Source organism: Haliotis rubra, unplaced genomic scaffold (assembly GCF_003918875.1).
Source record: "Haliotis rubra isolate DU_JTF1 unplaced genomic scaffold, ASM391887v1 Scf2, whole genome shotgun sequence".
Lineage (NCBI taxonomy): Eukaryota > Metazoa > Mollusca > Gastropoda > Lepetellida > Haliotidae > Haliotis > Haliotis rubra.
This window is the reverse complement of record NW_025766002.1, coordinates 9,105,612-9,128,703: the sequence shown is the minus strand read 5'-3', so window position 1 is coordinate 9,128,703 and position 23,092 is coordinate 9,105,612. Positions and strand designations below refer to the sequence as shown.

The following is a 23,092-nucleotide window of genomic DNA, read 5'->3' as shown; positions in this document are numbered from 1 at the left end:
CATTCCTTTATAACTTCGAATATATAACTATTGATTAAAGTTCACAACTAGGGAACGTCTCCCAATGTACTTTTTACCAGTTGAATCCAGGTGGTTTTATAAAACTAATATTCTTTTAAATATTCATGGACATGTCTTAGAGACGTATATCGGACCTACGTACCCAATATTCCGATGTTACAAGATGCGAAACACCGCCAGCCGTCACACATACTGGGGCTATCGAACGAACCACACACGCAACGTGCGAATTCTCGCTCGCCATTTTGAATGACTGCGGAACCTATGGGAGTAATGAGGATGTGCCGAGGAGTGAATCCGTGGTACAGGAGGAAAACCTGTCCAATCTGGACACTGCTAATTGTGGGGGTTGTTGCGTACGTCATCTACACCGAGAAACAAAACATGGCCTTGAGACAGACCATCATGGAACATATTCCGGTAAGCGTACCTCGGGTTAACGCGACCACATATTTCCATATGATTAATATTTGATACACTCTGTATGTGTCTGTTCAATACAAGTAACATTAGGGCTCATTTTGGTGATAGATATGGCGGAAATTTATAATTACGCTTGTGTTACTCGGTTTGATTTTGACGTCTTGTTTGAAATACGCTTTTTTTGTATCTGTTCTGATAACTATTTCACCATGCCGTGTTACATTGTAGTAATTATACAGATTGAATTATATACATTACAATAGATTTAAACCAATCCCCCGTTAATAATATTAATATATTATGTTCATAACTCTTTCAAATTATGTATAAATATGAATATAAACATAGGAAAAGCAAGATTTTATGGATGTCAACTTCTTTATTGTGAATAACACAATAACACTTTATTGTGTTATTCAAAATACAGAAGTTGACATCCATAAAATCTTGCTTTTCCTATGTATTCCACTTCTAAATGCCCTTCAAAGATATGAATATTAACATGATATTAAAAACATAACAACATAAGTTGGCACCAATTCACAATTATAGTCACTAAAAAAATGTGAATGAAAGTTGTCCCGTTGTTATAAATAAAACACGGTTATGTATATACAAGTAAGTTAAAGTTCTGTTTTACGATGTCTACTTTCATGAACGCTGGTAGCTGAGAACACACATTTCCTTGATCATGAATTCTCTATCAGCAATCCATATTTCGCCTTTCAACAATGGTAACATCTGCTGCCTAAAGCTCCACACAATGTCGATACTTATACACGCAGTGCATTCCAAAAGCCGCGGTGGGTGACAGCGGGTTGATTTGACCCGGGACAGTGGTTCAGTTCTTTCACCTGGCTCAGAGTCAGTATCAAAGATGTTTACAACTTTATGTAAAGCACAGGCAAACTATAGCGCAAATAGGGATGCGCAACAGAGAGAAAAATGATCATATAGGAAGACTGGTTATTTTTCTCTCTGTTGCGCAATCATATTTGCGCTTCAGTTTGCCTGTGTTTAAAGGGCCACTGATGCAGAGCAATTTCCGTGGACTGGTTGTTGCTTTTGTTATTGTTTTTCGGATGATATCCCAGAATTCATGACCTCTGCTGCGCCACCACCATGCGCAATTGATAGAAAACGTATAGACTGATTAACAAAGATGAAATCTTTTTTACTCGATAATCTTGATGTTGTTGTAAAATTATGTAGACTGTGATGAATAATTTGGTTTCTTATAAAAAAATATTCCCTTTGATAAAAATGCTGATTTTGATGTCAAATTTTGATTTCATAGTAATGTTGACTTTATAAAAATGTTAACGTAAATGGATGTAGAATTTGATTTAAGAAATAGTTTGACCTTGAATTTGGTGAGAAGCCTGATATAATAGCATTGTTTGAAAGTAAGAGTAACTAAGTACATGGGGAGTCTTGGGGAGGGTAGTAAGCTTGGGTTCACTACTAGTCAATCTTAATGTTGTATTAAATGGCATTATTTTGATAACAAATGAAAACATTTTAAGTTTAACCATCTGCCAGTGGTAAAAAATGTCAGGACTGAAATAACGAAGTCAATGTACGTCTTTATATTTTGTCTTATAATCCTAAATAGTTTATTTTCATATTTGTATGCATTTTGAAACTTAATAAAATACACACGATCTGCTTATACTTAGTGAATTTATAACATGACTGTAATATCTAGACGTGTATCATATTTCACACACACGCCCTAAGTGCAATCTAGTGTATGTTGTCGGTCTCATTACCTTTCACGGCAAAAAAATTATTCTGTTGAATGCCATAACAAATAGATTAAAACAAAATGCAAATATTAAAATTAAAACAGACTAAAGTTATAGCAACAATATCAGGCAATTACCTTGTTAGGGGAATGTATCCATCAATATCCACATAAAGTAATGAGATGCCATTCATCTGCAGCTGACAAAGAATCCTGTTCCATGTCATGTGTCTTTTAACGGTCTAATATGCGAAAAAGTGATATATCGTTTCAGGTTTTTGACATAGGTGTATCCTATTGGTCACCCAAGATAGCACACCTGGCAAGTAATTGCATGATGTCCGCCATTAGTTAGCCAATAATGAGCTACCAATAAAGGTTTTGGCGATTAATCCTTTGAAGGAAGGACGTTGTTTTTACAAAGAAACTTTACGACAGGGTGTATTAAGTATAGATTAGTGAATCTACATCCATAAACACTACCTTTTGACAAATCCGCTGTGCGGGATAAAAGCAATTAATCAATCAGCGTGTTATCGGTTAATCCTTTGATCGATGTTTGTTTTGAAACTCAGCTGATAATTCCTCTTGCTGCACTTCCATGCACATATTACATAAGATGTAATACATTTGCCACATCAGACCTAAATTTATAATGATGAGTATTTACTTCAGACACAAGAAATACCAAATGGGAACGTTAGTCGGGTAATTTGAGTGGCGTTATCACTAATTATACCTGTAATAAATTCATTAACTGACCATCAAGTGAATGATGACAAATAACATGTGTAGTTTTACCACCAAACAAGGGTTACAGCAAGAGAGAAGTAAAATCGCTGTATTGCATGCAAGTGTGATTGTCTGAAAAATCCTTATGGGCCGACACTGTTTTGACGATACGAACGGATCGAACTTCATTGTTACATAAGAAATATATATAAACATTTGCTGTGTACTTATTTAGAAACTGTATATACCTATGTACCTAAGTACAATTTCAGATTTGTTTTTGCAATGGCAAAGTGGGGTTGTTTAGTTTATGGATTCAAATAAATCAAATGTGTGTTTTTGATATCATAGCATACGTAATAGACATCATATTTTTACATGATTAAATATCGAGGTAAAAAACACAGAAATAGGATCAATTTGGATCAGTCACTATACCATCCAAACATTTATAAATCTGAAAATGCCTACACTGCTGGGATACTTTATTACAATCAAACAAGAACTGCCGGGGATATTTTAAAATAACGGCATCTGATGGACATCCGCCCTTCCTAATGTCCCACTGATTAGGTTGAAGAAATTCTGCCAAGGTGGACAGTAGCCAAGTCCGGTCGAGGGAGCAGGGGCAGGGGCTGACCAGTTTGCAGCTAGGTTTCGTAATTAGACTGTTGGCTGGAAACATTAATCACTCTGCATCAGTGGCACTTTAATGTAACGACTGTAACTGTATGTTTTTGTACTAACAAGTTATTCAGACACATCCCCGACGTTATTGTATTGTTTTAAACAGTCCTTTATTTTCAGGAATGTCAACTGTTGTATTAAATTGAACCAACTATGATTCATATTCTGTATTACACTCAAGTGAATGATTTTAAACTGGCTGAACATGTGTCGCCAGTTGTCGAATCAGCACAGTATGTTTTGAGGACCTGTAAAATCGACCTCAGCTAAGGCGACATGTGTTAAAATGGTTTGAGCCAAACGTAATAGATATTTTCGACTGTCATTATATTCTTTAAAGTTTAGAAACTAACGCATAACTAAAATTAACGCAAGCTCAGCAGCATTGTGTTACCCATAATTTCATTCATGTCAAAGGATAAAATGACTTGATGTAAAAACCTAACAAACAGTAAGAAATATATATATGTCTCCTTGTTTTATGCTTAATTAAGCCTGTTTTCAAAATGAGGGCTAGTGGGGTAGATCAGTGGTTAAAGTGTTCGCTCACCGCGCCTAATGCCAGGGTTCTATTCCAAACATTGGTACAGTGTGTGAAGCGCATTTCTGGTGTCCCCGTCCGTGGTATTGAGCGGCTTATATCTCAAAATATGATATTAATTGATAAAATACTTTGTCGGACCTTACGAAATTGTAAACGGGGGTACATTTTGCATTTCAAGAACAGTTTGGGACCGAGCCTGGCGAGCAGGAGAGGCAGATATTCCGTGAGCTACTGTCGCGGGTGACTTACTCAATAAAGATGCAGAATACAAGGAGTTATGACTTCGTTTTCATAAATATACTGAGGAAAAAAAATAAGGTATAACATGAAAGCACAAGTGTTCCTTTATTTGTATCCAGGTTTCTTCACAAGCTATGCGATACAAAGCTTGTGAAGAAACCTGGAAAAAAATATATAAAGGAACACTTGTGCTTTCATGTGATCCCTTATTGTGTTCCCTCAGTATATATTCCTAAAAAATTGTTTTGTCAAAGTCGCATAGTCAGGGTGTTTTAAGTCAGAGAAATCCTTCGGGGAGGCTCTCCATTTCCTTATAGGAATGGACTGATACCTACACTTTCACCAATACAGATCGTATTCACGGTGACTCGAGATTAGAACAAAGGATCATATCATCAACTCAAGGGACACAACTCCTCACAGCGTATTGCGGCGCAGGAGACAACTTGGCCGTCTGTGCTACAGTGGAAGCTATCCGGTGCATCTAAATGCGGACGAATATCTATGTCAGAATTATGAAAAAATATATGTAATATATTTTACAGGGATATGTGCACTGATGCCAGAATCAATGCAAAGAACAGAATGAAACATATTCCGTTCGGACTCCGTTAATCCGAACTCTTAACATTCAGGACAGTAACTGGACGGCACCATCTACAAAATGGTGTGGTGTTGGTAGGTGGTGCAGGGGTGCGCACCCCCCCAACCCCCACACTTTTCTCTTGAAAGTTTATTGATAGACCATTGAAACTCGCGTGAAAATGAAGTGTGCACACCACCCCACCCCCCTTTCTTAAAAGTGCGCACACCCCAAACACACCCATCTCAAAAAGCTGTATCCACCCCAGCTTTATAATTGGTTGTTGATTGGGGGAACATATAAACACTAACACTCGGGGACTGAACTGATCTTCAGCAACGGGACAGGCTAGTTGTAAGACGTCATTCTCTCCCCAATACTTGATCGTTTGATATAACATCAACCACTGATTCACCCTACTGAGTGAGTGAGTGAGTTTAGTTTCACGCCGCACTCAACAATATTCCAGCTATATGGCGGCGGTCTGTAAACAATCGAGCCTGGACCAGACAATCCAGTGATCAACAGCATGCGCATCGATCTACACAATTGGGATACGATAACAGGTGTCAACCAAGTCAGCGAGCCCGACCAACCGATCCGTTTAGTCGCCCCTTGCGACAAGCATGGGTTACTGAAAACCAGTGCTAACCCGGATCTTCACGTTTAAACCAACAAAAACAGTATTACTGTTTGGTCCGGACCATATTATGTACAGTTTGCTGCTATATATACCTGGAATGTGCCTGTGTACGGTGTTAAACCAACAAACAAGCAGTATTATTTCTGTATGCGGTGTTAAACCAACAAACAATCAGTATTATTCCTGTATGCTATGTTAAACCAACAAACAAGCAGTATTATTCCTGTATGCGGTGTTAAACCAACAAACAAGCAGTATTATTCCTGTATGCGGTGTTAAACCAACAAACAAGCAGTATTATTCCTGTATGCGGTGTTAAACCAACAAACAAGCAGTATTATTCCTGTATGCGGTGTTAAATCAACAAACAAGCAGTATTATTCCTGTATGCGGTGTTAAACCAACAAACAAGCAGTATTATTCCTGTATGCGGTGTTAAACCAACAAACAAGCAGTATTGTTCCTGTATGCGGTGTTAAACCAACAAACAAGCAGTATTATTCCTGTATGCGGTGTTAAACCAACAAACAAGCAGTATTATTCAACAAACAAGCAGTATTATTCCTGTGTGCGGTGTTAAACCAACAAACAAGCAGTATTATTATTATTCCGTATGCGGTGTTAAACCAACAAACAAGCAGTATTATTCCTGTATGTGGTGTTAAATCAACAAACAAGCAGTATATTATTCCCGTGTACGGTGTTAAACCAACAAACAAGCAGCGGTGTTAAACCAACAAACAAGCAGTATTATTCCTGTATGCGGTGTTAAACCAACAAACAAGCAGTATTATTCCTGTATGCGGTGTTATATTATTCCTGTATGTGGTGTTAAATCAACAAACAAGCAGTATTATTCCCGTGTACGGTGTTATTATTCCTGTATGCGGTGTTAAACCAACAAACAATCAAATGCGGTGTTTAACCAACAAACAAGCAGTATTATTCCTGTATGGGGTGTTAAACCAACAAACAAGCAGTATTATTCCTGTATGCGGTGTTAAATCAACAAACAAGCAGTATTATTCCCGTGTACGGTGTTAAACCAACAAACAAGCAGTATTATTCCTGTATGTGGTGTTAAACCAACAAACAAGCAGTATTATTCCTGTATGCGGTGTTAAACCAACAAACAAGCAGTATTATTCCTGTATGCGGTGTTAAACCAACAAACAAGCAATATTATTCCTGTATGTGGTGTTAAATCAACAAACAAGCAGTATTATTCCCCTGTATTATTATGTATGCGGTGTTAAACCAACAAACAATCAGTATTGTTCCTGTATGCGGTGTTTAACCAACAAACAAGCAGTATTATTCCTGTATGTGGTGTTGAACCAACAAACAAGCAGTATTATTCCTGTATGCGGTGTTAAACCAACAAACAAGCAGTATTATTCCTGCATGCGGTGTTAAACAAACAAACAAGCAGTATTGTTCCTGTATGCGGTGTTAAACAAACAAGCAGTATTATTGTGTTAAACCAACAAACAACGGTGCAGTATTATTATTCCTGCATGCGGTGTTAAACAAACAAACAAGCAGTATTGTTCCTGTATGCGGTGTTAAACCAACAAACAAGCAGTATTATTCCTGTATGCGGTGTTAAACCAACAAACAAGCAGTATTATTCCTGCATGCGGTGTTAAACAAACAAGCAGTATTGTTCTTGTATGCGGTGTTAAACCAACAAACAAGCAGTATTATTCCTGTATGCGGTGTTAAATCAACAAACAAGCAGTATTATTCCCGTGTACGGTGTTAAACCAACAAACAAGCAGTATTATTCCTGTATGCGGTGTTAAACCAACAAACAATCAGTATTGTTCCTGTATGCGGTGTTTAACCAACAAACAAGCAGTATTATTCCTGCATGTGGTGTTAAACCAACAAACAAGCAGTATTATTCCTGTATGTGGTGTTAAACCAACAAACAAGCAGTATTATTCCTGTATGTGGTGTTAAACCAACAAACAAGCAGTATTATTCCTGTATGCGGTGTTAAACCAACAAACAAGCAGTATTATTCCTGTATGCGGTGTTAAACCAACAAACAAGCAGTATTATTCCTGTATGCGGTGTTAAACAAACAAGCAGTATTATTCCTGTGTGCGGTGTTAAACCAACAGTACACATACTACACGCACGTTTGACTATTTCTGTGTGCGGTGTTTAACAACAAAATATACACTTGGATATGAACTTATCGTTGTTATAGTAACAAAGACTCTACTGCCGGTAAGTCGTTTTCACATTTGTTAGTTTGAGTCAGAGAGATTGGATTAATGCCACTTTGAAAAACATTTCTAGGTGGGGAATTTCAACTTGAATTTGAAATTAAAAACCCGCATTACAAGCAAGTCTCCCAGGAACGAAAGCTATGAAATACACAATGCCATTTTAAAAAGTGGTCAAACGTAACATATGTTATATTTGGGATTACACTTTCTCAATAAAGTACAAATTCTAGTACTTTGTGTATTTCATAGCTTTCGTTCCTGGGAGCCGTGCCAATTAACACTTTTCAGAGGGGTACACAAAGTCCGCAGTCTAGACAACCAGTTGTCCGACTTCCATTTTGTGGAAGCCGCGGTGGCTGAGCGGTCTAGGCGTCTGACTTTTGTGTGCTGGCGATTAGGTGCCTGACTCTGAGGATGTGGGTACGAATCCCGGATGGGACTCAACCCAAAAAGTACTAGGATTTGTACTTTACTGAGAAAGTATAATCCCAAATATAACATATGTTACATTTGACCACTTTCTAAAATGGCATTGTGTATTTCTTAACTCCCTTTGTTTATATAGTTACTGTTTTTGTTTGTGTTGTAGAACATTTGCCAAAACAAATCAATAATCATTACTTATGTTTAACTAACTGAAAGGTTGTGTTAAAACAATACTGTATGAGTGTGGTTTTATTTACTCTTTCCTTTTCCTGCAGCAACATGGCGGCGGCGGGGGTGGTTCAAAGGTCGTCCAGCAAGGAGGTGGATTCTGGGATACACACGGGGGGAAGGAACTTGCAGTTGGCCAGGGAAAGGTTCGTGTAAGGCGACCATTTCGTGAGCCTGTAGACTTGGAAAAACTCAATCAGGACAGAGAACCTCCTGTGAATATTGCAGAGGAGGAGGTGAAGGTCGAAGCAGATATTGATACAAATAAACATCTCGGGAATGTAGTCAAAGTGGATGACGTTATTGATATAGATCATCAGGAAGAAGACGTTCATGATGAACATCAAGATGTACCAAAGCCAGTACACCCAGGTAATATTCCCGAGATCAAGGACGTAAAACAAATCATTGAGGTCAAGGACGAAAACAAAGTTCCTGAGGTCAAGGTCGAAAACAAAGTTCCCGAGATCAAGGACGAAGTTAAGGCTGTGCAAAACAACATTGAATTTGAAAAGGCGAAACAACCAGTACAAAACATTAATAAAGAGCCTGCGATGCATAAAAATGAAGTAGCAAGGATAATCAATGAGGACAAAGAGAAAATTGCTGCTCTGAAAAGAAAACTAGAATTTGCCAAGAAGGCTAACAACGTTGCTCCGCCTGGAGCTGCCGGCGTAGTGGACGCAGCACTGCCCGACAAAGCCACCCTCAGCACGTGGAGCCATGCACGAATAGAGTCCACGTTCCACAAGTAAGAATTAAAAGAATTTTTTTCATGTAAAATTATTTTATCAGAATGCAAGAAACGACGAATGTATTATTAATTGTACACAAGAATTGAATATCGTTATGAATATTTCTACATGCATGCAGAAAACGCTTGAAAGGAGAGAGAGAGTGTTCTGCCGGGAATCTTTGTTGAGAGGCATGTTTTAAAAGTACAACAGTAACCCTGACTCTGTATCATACTTGCTATTGAGGTAGGTGGAATAACTATATTTAGCAGTAAACGCTCTAGTTATGAATTAAATAATCTTAGTAGAGCAAATGGGCACAGACATAATGAAGTGTTTAACTGTTTGTGGTTGTCTGGAGTACCGTACGTCAAGGTAACATAACAAAAGAAAAATTCAACTCTAAGGTCAAACAAACAAACAAACAAACAAACAAACAAACCCAACATTTCATTCCACTAACATTTCTCGGGCGTGCTGAGGTTGATATGAAAATTGTATAAAATAAATCGTTACTGTCATATCCTTTTCAGCAAGCGATTTTTAATAAGTTTTCTTCATGAAAGAGCTAAAATTATAACGTTGTATATCTTTCTTCGAAGATCTTTGCTGATCGAACATATCATATGTATGCATATGTTGTTACAGAGTATGGCTGGATTCGAACACTGTGTCTTGAATATATATTTAGATACAAGAGTGTGAATGTGTTATGTGTGTGAGATGAATGTGATGTCTGTTTTATTGTTATTTGTTTTTAAGTATATATTATGCAAAAGGTCTCTCATAGCCGATATGGTAAATAAAACAAAATTGAATGTATTTTATGTATTTTCACTTTGCATTGTATGTGGTGAAACTTAAATAAACAACCTCTCTCTCTCTATGCGAAATTAGAAAACAATTCTGAAGGATTCTTTAACCGAAGTACTTAAAGCTCTGATTGGTTTGCGGAATCGGGTGGTCAGGCTCGTTGACTTGGTTGCGTATATCGATGCTCATGCTGTTGATCACTGGATTGTCTGGTCCAGACTTGATGATTTACAGACCGCCGCCATATACTAGTAGCTGGAATATTGCTGAGCGGGCTGTAAAACTAAAACTAAACTAAACTGATTGGTTTGTCATTTTTCGCGAAGGCGAAATTGCAAATTTCTGTACAAGGGGCGTAACTCTGTAAAACTACCATGGCAATCACCATCTGCTCTAACAAAAGTCCGTGGTACGTTTCCAGTGTGTTGTATGTCAGAATGTAGTCATTGAAGAGATCGTAAAATCTAAACGTAGATCACCAGGTCAGGCAATATTCAACAAGAATTGTTACAGTATATTTCCTCGGAAAAATAGAGCTATTAATTGAGCTAATAATTATGTATGCGATGCCAGGTAGTTGTGAATTTCAGTCTCCCATCTGTTGTTTTCAGCTATGTCATCGTACCACAGACGGAGTGTGCTATAATCGCCCACATGGGGAAGAAAGGGCACGGGGGTTGGGACGTGTGCCATGCAGACGGGTACCGTCCTGAACGACCATGCTTGATGTACTCGTTTGGGTAAGTGTGGAGGACAGACACTCATTATACAGGTGCGTCAGATACATAATAATACATCAACAACATCATCAACAACTGGTACTTCTACTACTACCACCACCATCACTACTACAACTACGACTAGAGGTGGTAATGTCACCAAGAACTGTAGCTATTTCTCATCGTCTGGGACTACTGCGTTTTGATATCTATCGTAAGTCTTTTGTGACGTTCTAATCATCTGATTCTGTTACATACTACTACTACTACTACTACTACTACTACTACTACTACTACTACTACTACTTCCGGTTACTACTGCTACTACAATTTCTGACTACTAATACTCCTACCACCACCAACTACTATTACTACTGCTAGTGATCTACTGCTGTTATTATTACTACTACAACTGCTACTACTACTATTACTACTACTACAGGCACGTGAAGATCCAGTTAACAACTACCTATTAGAACTATTTTAACAGTCCCTGATGACAGTGAGATACCAGCTAACGAGATGGGGTCAGGCCCGGTGACTTGGTTCTGGTACAAATGATACCTGGACCAGCGCCATATAGCTATAGCTACCTGTCAATATCACGTCAAATCCAGCTAACAACCCATCGTTATACCCGTCAGACTGTTAAAAGCATCATTGTTTACAGTTAACTCTGTATGTCTATCTATCTAGTTATCTATCTATCTATCTATATCTATCTATCTATCTATCTATCTATCTATCTATCTATCTATCTATCTATCTATCTATCTATCTATCTATCTATCTATCTATCTGTCTGTCTGTCTGTCTGTCTGTCTGTCTGTCTGTCTGTCTGTCTATCTATCTATCTATCCTCAGCAACATCTATATTTTCCAGACAGCAGTGTGTGTGTCAGTATTGAGATCATTTCGCTCCGATGCACACATACATCAATCAACGTACATTTTTCGTGCAGCCCATATTGTATCTCTTTATGTTTTGAAAGAACCACTGTGATTGAATAAGTACTTTTGGGTCAGTAAGTTCGGTATGAACAGTTTGAACAGTATTACCAGCTGGGTAATGGGAAATGCTACTGGGAAGCCAGGAAATGCTTTTACATAAGATCCACTTAAAAATTAGAAGCTGACTGGCTGACAACTAATTTCATACAAAACGCTTTGAAAACCAAGGCGTCTCTGTTCATACAGTTGGTTCACAGGGTAAAGATAAAAGGGAATTTTGTTGAATTTTTCAGATTCGACTCAGACTTTTCGTTTGAGGACGACGTTGCTAAGAGATACGGATGTGAAACTCATTATTTTGATCCAAAGTGAGTATTATTACATGCGTTACAAAACATACTGTCTGGATTATGACTGCTCTCAAGCAAGCAAATAATAAGACAGTATACAAAAGTATAACGGAATTGGGATCTGAGGCTTGATGACTTGCAAAGTCATATAGCAATATTGCAACACGGAAATGATTATAAGCTATTAAAATACCAGGTTGATTATTTTCGTCTGTTGACCCGAGAGACGTACATGTACAAACGTATGTTCACAGCTATAGCTGGCTCACAAAAAAATATATTGGTGAAGTCGATTTCAAACTAGAAAAGTTGATCAAGTGATACAAAGACTCGAAAATATTTTGATCAACTGAAGGTGGCTGTACGATATATGACATCACTACCAGTGGTTGCAACCAAGAGTTTGAGCCAAAGCAAAGTCGTGATACATAACGTTGACTATGATGCTGATGTAACTGAAATTGTTGATGAACTTTAAGGTCAGAAGGTCATACAAGCTATTGGGAGATAAGGACAAGAAACCACTACATTTGTGTTGCTGACATTTGCCATTCCTCGCCTTCCTGAACGTATGTCCAATCATTTCGTGCTCGTCTTTACGCACCACTGGTAATAAGGTGTTACAATTGTCAACTGTTTGGCCACATGTCTTTGCGGTGCAAGAGTAAATATCCTGTATGTACAAGATGTAGTGGGGACTTGTAGGGTTGATGGTGTGTCAAGGTGTGGAAGAAATCACAGTGCTGAGTACCGAGGCTGTGAAAACATAAGGAAGCAGTGTCTTCTTTTTACCGGAGACCAATACCAAAACCAAGGGTTATGTCAGTTTCAATCAGGATAGAATTATGAGCAATCCAAATGTCACAAATCCTCATTGGGGATTTGTACTTCAAGGAGCATAAGTTGCCTAAGTTGTTTTTGAATCAAATGCTGTTGAAAGTTTCTTTGACGAAACTAAATATGTCACAGCGATTAATGTTCACGTCACTGGAAAACCCATTATAAACTATTATATGAAATTGATGGAGGATGGTTATGATCCTTATTTCCTTTGTTGAGATTTTAATGGTAAAAATGTTTTGTGGGGAAGTTTTATAATGGAACGACTACAGACTACAATGGAACGGTTGCTGAAGACCTTTTAGATCATTCAGAAATGGCGATTTTGAATGATGGTAAATTGACCAAAGTGGATTTTGGGCCATGGGTATATTCTTCCGATTATATCATCCCCATTAGCTTCTGAATGTAAGTGAGATTTATTTCAAAGAAGTAGGTAGTGATAATCAAGTCCGCTTAGATCTTACGAATATACACGTTCCCGATGGAAATTTAAACATGCAAAGCGATCGTAGTGTTCTTCTCTCTGTGGGAAACATATAACATCTGGAATGATAAACAAAGCCGTTGATGTTTCGAATGATAACATAATGTCATTACTTCACAAATCTTTGAAACATCCCTTGCAACCATTGGAAAATCGCCAAGTAAGCGATCTACTCTCTCAAATGATGAATGTAAAATGACAAATAAAGAAAGGAAACGAGCTCACAATAGGGTTTGCCTTACTTCACTTCACTGTGATCTGGATGTGTTCATAAAGAACTGCCCAGGCAGGAGTAATTATAATTAATTATGCATTATCATCTATTTTGTCCAAAGTCAAAAGCATCGAGGGTACTCCTTTCAGTTGTCCAATACCTGGTATAGGCACTGACCAAAGTACTGTGACCAATTTTCAGAAGGTTAATGCACTATAAAAGGCAAAATGTTCAAATGGATTTGTTCGTTTCATTGTTCAAGTTCGCATTGGTCAATATTTTTCTGCTAGGCGTTGGTTCGAACTGCTATGGTATACCCGATTTTTATATCTGTTGTGTGTTCAGGCTAAATGACCATCTCTCAGTATTTGCTGCTGAACATATGGCTAGACTTCATGTCCCATAGAGACCCGTGAAGGTCCGGGTTAGAATGAACCCATGCTTGTCGTAAGAGGCGACTAACGGGGTCGGGTGGTCAGGCTCGCTGGCTTGGTTGACACATGTCATCGGTTCCCAACTGCGCAGATCGATGCTCATGCAGTTGATCACTGGATTGTGTGGTCCAGACTCGATTATTTACAGACCTCCGCCATATAGCTGGAATATTGTTGAGTGCGGCGTAAAACTAAACTCACTCATGAATATGATCATGAGGCAGTCACATTTACTGTTCGAATCTGGTAGCAATAGATCACGAAATAACATTGTATATGACATATTGAAGCTGGATCCAAATTTAAACTCAAAGTTTTATAGAGTGGATCCCAGCTCATGTTGGGCTGCAGGGAAATGAGAGCTGACCAACTTGCAGAATCTGAATACAGAATACAGACCCCCAACTAAACGGTTTGGTCTCCTTTTTAGTAAAATCAGTCACTTCAAGCTGGCAACAGTTGTGGGATGCTGGGACAGCTGGCCGACACATTCACACCGTCCGCCCTTCTGTTAAATCAAATTAGAATGTTCGTCGACGCAAGGACCACAAGGAAGTCATAATTACTAGACGTCATCTTGGACACAGTGGATTAATGCTCACAGCACTATCGCTGATACAGGTGTATCCCCTGTATGTATTGTGTCTCGAGACTTTATCTAATTGAGTGCCCAGACTTCAGTCATACCAGATTAAATTTAAGAAGAGCAGTAATGGAGAAAGAAAGCTCAGTTTCTCTACACACGTGGGACCAAACATATTTTATGCCTCAGTTCAGCTGGCAGTATTAGACTTCGTGACTGCATCATGAAAATGATGTAATATAAAAATCTCATATGTTTATTCATTTGTAATGATTTTCAAGCCATTTCAACGTTTGACGTTTTGTTTGATCTGCTTTTTAATTTTAAAATTAAGATGCAGAATACAGAATACAAATTAAAATTAAAATTAAAATTAAGATGCAGGTTGGTGAATCTTTTCATTGCTATTGTTCAATGTGCTATTGTTTAAAGTCCTTTGATGTAAGTGAGTTAGGTTTACTCCGCCAATATTTCTAACAATCACGGCGGGGGACACCAGAAATGGGCTTCACGCATTGTACCCAGGTGGTAAATTACATCCGGGTCCTCGGCGTGACGACTGAACCACAAGGTTACCGTACCGTCGATGTTGGACGCAAATAGACCTCTAATGGTTCAAGTCGCCCTAAAACCCCAATGCCATATCATACTGTGTTAAGCTGTTGTACGCAAGGCGAAGCACATGGGTGCGTGCGTAATTTGATTGTAGAATGCGTGCTGATAAGATCGGCCGGTGGGGTAGCTTAGTAGCTTAAGCGTTCGCTCGTGACGCCGAAGACCCGGGTTCGATTCGCCATATTGGCACAATGAGTGATGCCCACTTCATTTGTCCCTTACCGTGATATTGCAGGAATAGTGCTAAAGCCACATAATACTAAACTAACTCGGTCACATTCGTAACTACTCGCCTCTTTCCGTGACCTACAAGAAGGCTTGCCGGAATGACACGAGTAGTTACGAATGACTCGATCACTGACAAGGATCTGACCTTGACCCGCGTCTGTCGACTGCATGGCGGCGACGGGCCATGGCGACACGGGTTCGACTTGAGATTCACGATTAGTTTGTGATTCGTAACTATGTTATCTTTCGTGCAATCAATGTCGCCATGGCACTGCTTTGTTGGGAAAATCCGGCTACATACAGATTTCATGTCTGATACTGGTGAAGTCTCAGTCCTTGGACCATATCAATTTCCTTTCTTTCCAACCCTTTCTGTAATGCAAAACCTACCATTAAGCAAGCTTAGATTTTCCTTAGGCTCTCAATGCTCATATTGTAATCACAAGAGTAATTTGATTCATTATCACAGACTTGGTGTTGGCCTAATGTTTATATCGGAAATGAAGTAAGCCTGATTTAGAAGTATGAGTGATGGTATCATTTAATGAATTTCATAGCAATATTTCAGCTTTGGGTGAATGGCAATCACATTGGCTCGTAATGCTAAAAACTCCCATCAAGGTATGTAGTGTTACTAACGGCGTCTTAAGCACGGGGTCCTTTTATATAATGCTAAGACCCCCTTAGTGACAGTACATACCTTGATGGCAGTTTTTAGCCTTACGAGCCCCTGCGTGCGCAAAATTAAGCTTTGAACAGTATAACCGTGTGTTAGCTTACAGTGGGAGTAAAACCCGAAGTTTACCTCTTGGCTGAACCCACCCGTGAAGGTCCGGGTTAGAATTTTGATCTTCAGTAACCCATGCTTATCGTAAGAGGCGACTAACGGGATCCGATCGTCAGGCTCGTTAACTTGGTTGACACATGTCATCGGTTCCCAACTACGCAGATCGATGCTCATCCTGTTGATCACTGGATTGTCTGGTCCAGACTCTATTATTTACAGACCACCACCATATAGCTGGAATATTGCTGAGTGCGGCGTAAAACTAAACTCACTCACTTACTCACTCTTGGCTGAACCCACAAGCAGAGACATGTTTCTGACTATCCTGCTCTATAGATCAAAGGTTCGTCTCCCCTGTCACCCCTAAGACGCCTCTTTCTCTGAGAGTACCGTGTCAACAAGATCTCCGTTTATCGTGACAAGTGAACGCGTTTATATGTGACACGTTTTATTCTTAAACCTTAACCTTCCACGCCATAATGACAGTTATAAGCACATACATAATTACACTTTCCTCTTCCCAGGATGAAGATAATGGACGGGCTGAAACGCAAATCGGGAGTGACCATCCACGCTCTCACGCTGTCCTCGGACAACGGCCGAACACCAAGCGGCTGGAAGGTTCGAACTCTGGCCACTGTCAAGAACGAATTGTTCCATACTGAGGTAGGTGATTGATCTATAAAGAGTCAAGTTTAAATAAGAGTGAATGAGTGAATCTGGACGAGACAATCCGGTGATCAACAATATGAGCATCAATCTTCGCCACTGGGATACGATGACAAGTGTCAAGCAGGTAAGCGAGCCTGACCACCCGATCCCGTTTTAAATATGGAACTAGGTATATGATGTAGGTGAAGTGTGAATACGGAGATGTTTTGGTAACTTACTATAACTGCCTCTCGTTGAAAACAAGACCCGTGAAGATCCGGGGTAGAATAGGTCTTCAGCAACCGACCCGTGAAGATCCGGGGTAGAATAGGTCTTCAGCAACCCATGCTTGCCACAAAAAAGCGACTATGCTTGTCATAAGAGGCGACTAACAGGATCGGGTGGTCAGGCTCGCTCACTTGGTTGACACATGTCATCGGTTCCCAATTGCGCAGATCGATGCTCATGCTGTTGACCACTGGATTGTCTGGTCCAGACTCGATTATTTACAAACCTCCGCCATATAGCTTGAATATTGTTGAGTGCGGCGTAAACTAAACTCACTCACTCACTCGTTCAAAACTAAACCCATTCATAAATCAAAACACTATGGCATCGCTGTCATATGTGTGTCCTCTTACACAGTACCCCGTCAATCTCCCCATCCTCCAATACAGGGCCTCGTCCATCTCCCCATCCGCCAATACAGGGCCCGTCCATCTCCCCATCCGCCAATACAGGGCCCCGTCCATCTCCCTATCCGCCAATACAGGGCCTGTCAATCTCCCCATCCGCAAATACAGTACCCCGTCAATCTCCCCATCCGCCAATACAGGGCCCCGTCAATCTCCCCATCCGCCAATACACCACCCCGTGCATCTGCCCATCCAGCAATACACTATCCCGTCAATCTCCCCATCCGCTAATACAGTACTCCGTCAATCTCCGCATTGGCCAATACAGTACCCCGTCCATCTCCCCATCCGCCAATACAGGACCCGTCCATCTGCCCATCCACCAATACAGGACCCGTCCATCTGCCCATCCACCAATACACTACCCCGTCAATCTCCCCATCCACTAATACAGTACTCCGTCAATCTCCGCATTGGCCAATACAGTACCCCGTCCATCTCCCCATCCGCCAATACAGGGCCCCGTCAATCTCCCCATCCACCAACACACTACCCCGTCAATCTCCCCATCCACCAATACAGGTCCCGGTCCATCTCCCCATCTGTCAGTCCCGCCCATCTACTCATCAACCAACACAGCGTGCCACCCATCATCCAACACACACACAACTGCCCATCCAATACAGTACCCAGTCCATGTGCCCATCCTCCAACACACAACCCGGTCATCTGCCCATCCTCCAACACACCAACCCATCCATCTGCCCATCCTTCAATGCACCACCCATCCATCTGTCCATCCTTCAATACATTATCCATCCATCTGCCCATCCTTCAATACACCACCCATCGATCTGCCCATCCTCCAACACATTACCCCACCCCATCCATCTGCTCATCCTCCAACACACCACCCCGTCCATCAGCCCATAATCCAACACGCAATCCCGTCCATCTGCCGCTCGTCCAACACACCACCCCATCCATCTGCCCATCCTCCAACATACCACCCCATCCATCGGCCCATCTTCCAACATACCACCCCATCCATCTGCCATCCTTAAATACAGTACCCTGTCATCTACCGATCCTCCAACATGCCGTCCCATCCATCTACCCATCCTCCAACCCACCACCCCGTCCATCTTCCCATCTTTCAACTTAGTACCCCATCAATCTGTCAATCCTCCAGCTCAGCGGCCCGCCCATATGCCCATCCTCCGATACAGCACCCCATCCCATCCATCTGCCCTTATTCCAATATAGCACCCCGTCCATCTGCCCAATCCCCAACACAATACCCCGTACAATAACATATTATACCAAAATAAGAAACCTTTGCCTGCGACGCCGTAAGAAATAATATGAGGATGACTTGTACAGTGCCATAGAATACCCACAAACTGGTATGAACATTCCTCTACTGGTTTACTTCATGCAACTTCCTTATTCCCCATAAGCAGCTTTATCGTAATCCTGTATAGGATCCAAACCATCCCCTTTCTCCTTTTCATAAAAACACGAATTAACCAGTTCTGACTTCATGTCACAGGTTATCAATATACTGAAAGTGGATATCGAAGACAACGAATGGCGAGCGATACCGGAAATGTTCCAGAGCGGAGTTATGGGCAAGGTGAAACAGTTTCTTCTCGAGATTCACGTCTTGTCCCAAAGTAGGACAGAGCCGACCCAGGAAGAATACATGAACTATCTGATGTTGATGCGAGATATATACATAGACGGTTTCAGAATTGCACGTACGAATGCTGATAACATCCAAATCAAATCCAATTTTGGAGAACAAAGACCTCAGACCTATGAGATCCTGTTTTTGAGGGTTTGAGAGAAGGCGCGGTCCTGGATCTTCGGAGTGAGTACGAAGAGGCATCCCGATTCCCGGTTTGCATTTGCATGAACTTTTAAACCCGGGGTATTTACTTGAAGTCTTAGTCTTCAATACAAAATGTCCTGTGTGAGACTTTCGGGAGTAGATGTTCATCACAGACACTTCCATGGATATTTGGCTGAAGCACTGTGTTCTAGTGAGGATAGAACGTAGCAGGGAAGCGATATAAGTTGTCAATCGGATTGGTGTGGGACATGAACGAAAAGAGATGGCACATCAACCCACCCTACTTGAGGGACTGTTGGTCAACGGAATTATCTAATTACGTAATTATTTTGGAGGTTAGAATTATGCACGCGTGTTTGTAGGAGGCATAACAGCAGGCGAAGAAAACCAACTGACTTATTCCCCCTTTGTCGTTCCATTTCGGAATCATCGCAAATATCCGGAGAATGTAACCTTGAATGATGAATTCGAGATACAACATTGCGGTTGGTATGTTGCAAATGTGTCGCAATCAGTTCTGTGAGTTAGTGAGTTTAGTTTTACGCCGCACTCAGCAATATTCCAGTGATATGGCGGCGGTCTGTAAATAATCGAGTCTGGACCAGACAATCCAGTGATCAACAGCATGAGCATCGATCTGCGCAATTTGGAACCGATGACATGTGTCAACCAAGTCAGCGAGCTTGACCACCCGATCCCGTTAGTTACCTGTTATGACAAGCATGGGTTGCTGAAAATCAATATTCTAACCCTGACGTTCACGGGTTATTGTTAAGTACTTAATCATAAGGCGGCATATTACTTACGGCATAGTTACCTACCACTGTTACTCTAAAGTGCAGGGCAAAACATTGTACAAACTTGAAAATTGGACTTGACCTTTCTTTTCAATTTTCTACAAGTAACTCTAAAAGACAGTTGAGTACATCCTGGATTAGTGAACAGATGGACAGGGTGGTGTATTGAAGGATGGGCAGATGGATGGGGCGGTATGTTGGAGGATAGACAGATGGACAGAGTGGTGTATTGAAGGATGGGCAGATGGATGGGGCGTTATGTTGTAGGATGGGCAGATGGACGGGGTGGTGTGTTGGAGGATGGGCATATGGACAGGGTAGTATGTTGGAGAATGGGTACATGGATGGGTTGGTGTGTTGGAGAATGGGTAGATGGATGGGTTGGTGTGTTGGATGATTGGCAGATGGATGGGGCGGTATGTTGGAGGATGGGCAGATGGACAGGGTGGTGTGTTGGAGGATGGGCATATGGACAGGGTAGTGCGTTGGAGAATGGGTAGATGGATGGGTTGGTGTGTTGGATGATGGTTAGATGGACAGGGTAGTGTGTTCGAGAATGGGCAAATGGACGGGGTGGTATGTTGAGGATGGGCAGATGGACGGGTGGTTTGTTGAAGGATGGGCAGATGGACGGGGTGGTATGTTGGAGGATGGGCAGATGGAGGGTATGTGGAAAAAAAAAGTTTGGGTTTGGTGTTGGTAAGTGTGTGGTTGTGCGTGTTTGTGTGTGTGTGTGGGGGGGAGGGGGGTTACTGTGTGCACAGATTGCTGGCTGTTGGTGCGGTGGGTTGGTGTAAGAGACACCTGCGTCAAATATAGCTGTCATCTACAATTACCTAAATCAATAAGGAGAAATGGGCCTCCGCCGTCGTAATGATGCATTCCTAGCTACAATGGTAGGGTGTGGCTGAGCAGTAACATATGACGTCATAACAATGTGGAGGATTTGTCGCCATATGTGCAAATTAGTATTTTATGATTGCGAGGTCTCACAGCGTTAATACTGGCGGTCAATACTTTACGGCATGAATCACGTTTATGTACGTTTGATTAACGATTTCGGGTCCATGAATGTTGACTTCATATTTTAAACACCCACGAACACGAACAGATCGTTGTTTATATATACGATCTGTTCTCTACACCGTAAACAATGCAATCAACTGGCTTGGGATCCAGGTTGGATGAAAGCCCCAAGTAACAGATGGTTGTAATAAGATCGGGATATTACGTGGATTGCATGTGATCATATCCCATATGCACAAATCTATATACGCGTGTATGTGATTCCGATCGTTGTATTGTTTGGTCAGACTCGATTTTTACAGATGACACAGCTGGAATAGTTGTGAGTGCAACGCTAAACACACACACGCAAGCTCGCCCGCACATTCGCAATAAGACAAACAATTGCAAAGACTGTTCCATAAAATATTACCTTTAAGATTATCTTCTAAACGTGCTCTGTGACATTGAATTGCGATTTTGACAATACGGCATTCATAATACAACCGGGGAACATCCATCTCAGTGAATTCTAAATTGAAAATGTATAATCAAATCGGTACTTCTTTAAAATCCATTTCTGAATTCAGTTAAATGCAACCCAACAATCTCCTGATAGTAGACGTATATATTAGTGGCAGTGCCTTAGTAAGCGGGCAGCTAAGATACTATTGATCCCTTCAGGACTTGAAGGGGAGGTGGGGTAGCCTAATGGTTAAAGCGTTGGCTCGTCACGCCGAAGACCCGGGTTCGAATCCCCACATGGGTACAATGTGTGAAGCCCATTTCTGGTGTCCCCCGCCGTGATATTGCTGGAATATTGGTAAAAGCGGCGTAAAACCAAAATCAGTCAGTCGGTCAGGACTTGAAGATACTCTTGCGCTCTCTTCGACATGTCTTTCCTGATCTTTTCACATCCCGTTATGAAAAGGTCACTGGCATCGCCAAACTGGAAATTCCGGAAACCATCTTTGTAATAATGGTATGAGAATGATCAGATTTGCAAGTTTCCCGCATGTTGTATGGGTATGATCCGAACGCAGAAGAATGTCTACTTATTTATGACAACAACCTAGACTGCTGAAGTATGTATGTGGGTGAAAGTGGAAACACGGTGTAATGTTTGTGTTACGATGTCGACTTTTGTGTATATATATTGCAAAGCACCATATGCCCACACTGCGGTTCAGAAAATCGATAAATTAAGCCCCTGTTTACTATCCAGCCCCTACTATTAACGATTTTCTGACCCGCATTGGGGGCGTATGACAAAGCACATAGCTAGTAAAAGGAGGATTTCTTGTACAGTTTTCTGTCCATTGTGTAGTTGTGTCATAGGCCATGGAATAAAAAGTGTTATTATACAGAGCTGTTTCTAATTATTGTTTCCACATAGAGTTCAATTCATTTTAGCTGGGAATAACACAGATGTGTCTTTCACGACTCAGGATTAAACCCGAGTCGATCTATTATAGAACTGGTCTTCGGTGACCAATGCTTGTGACCAAGAGGTTCGATTGTGCCCTCGGAAGGCAGTTCAGGATGGTTAACAACGGAAATCAACGGAAGTTAGGTGTAAAGAGTTGAAGACGACAGCTGCCATGTTTCTTATGGTAGGGGAATAATGGTCGAAACAGTACAAGTTGATTGTAAATACGTGACAGAACGCACACCGGGACCGAGTGGTCAGTGTACCCGGTGCCGAGACCCACTCCGTCACTTGCACACATAGAGAAGTCGGATGGCGATTCTTCATCGTCGACGTAGTCGTAGGTGAGGCGACGGCCTTGGCAGACGCCGCGACTAGCTGCACAATCCGTCCGCTTCTGTCGATGATCTAGTCCCGTCACCTACACTGGAGACCGTCTCTCCGACTGATC

General features: G+C 41.0%; 1 protein-coding gene across 1 annotated transcript; it reads left to right on the top strand.

Moving 5' to 3' along the window:
• Positions 1 to 227: 227 nt before the first annotated feature.
• On the top strand, positions 228 to 19,656 carry LOC124275491. Its single transcript, XM_046711073.1, has 6 exons — positions 228 to 441; positions 8,562 to 9,265; positions 10,673 to 10,801; positions 12,025 to 12,099; positions 16,794 to 16,935; positions 19,108 to 19,656. The coding sequence occupies exons 1-6, from the start codon at positions 271 to 273 to the stop codon at positions 19,399 to 19,401; spliced, it is 1,515 nt and encodes a 504-aa protein (XP_046567029.1). The 5' UTR covers positions 228 to 270; the 3' UTR covers positions 19,402 to 19,656.
• The last annotated feature ends 3,436 nt before the right edge of the window (positions 19,657 to 23,092 follow it).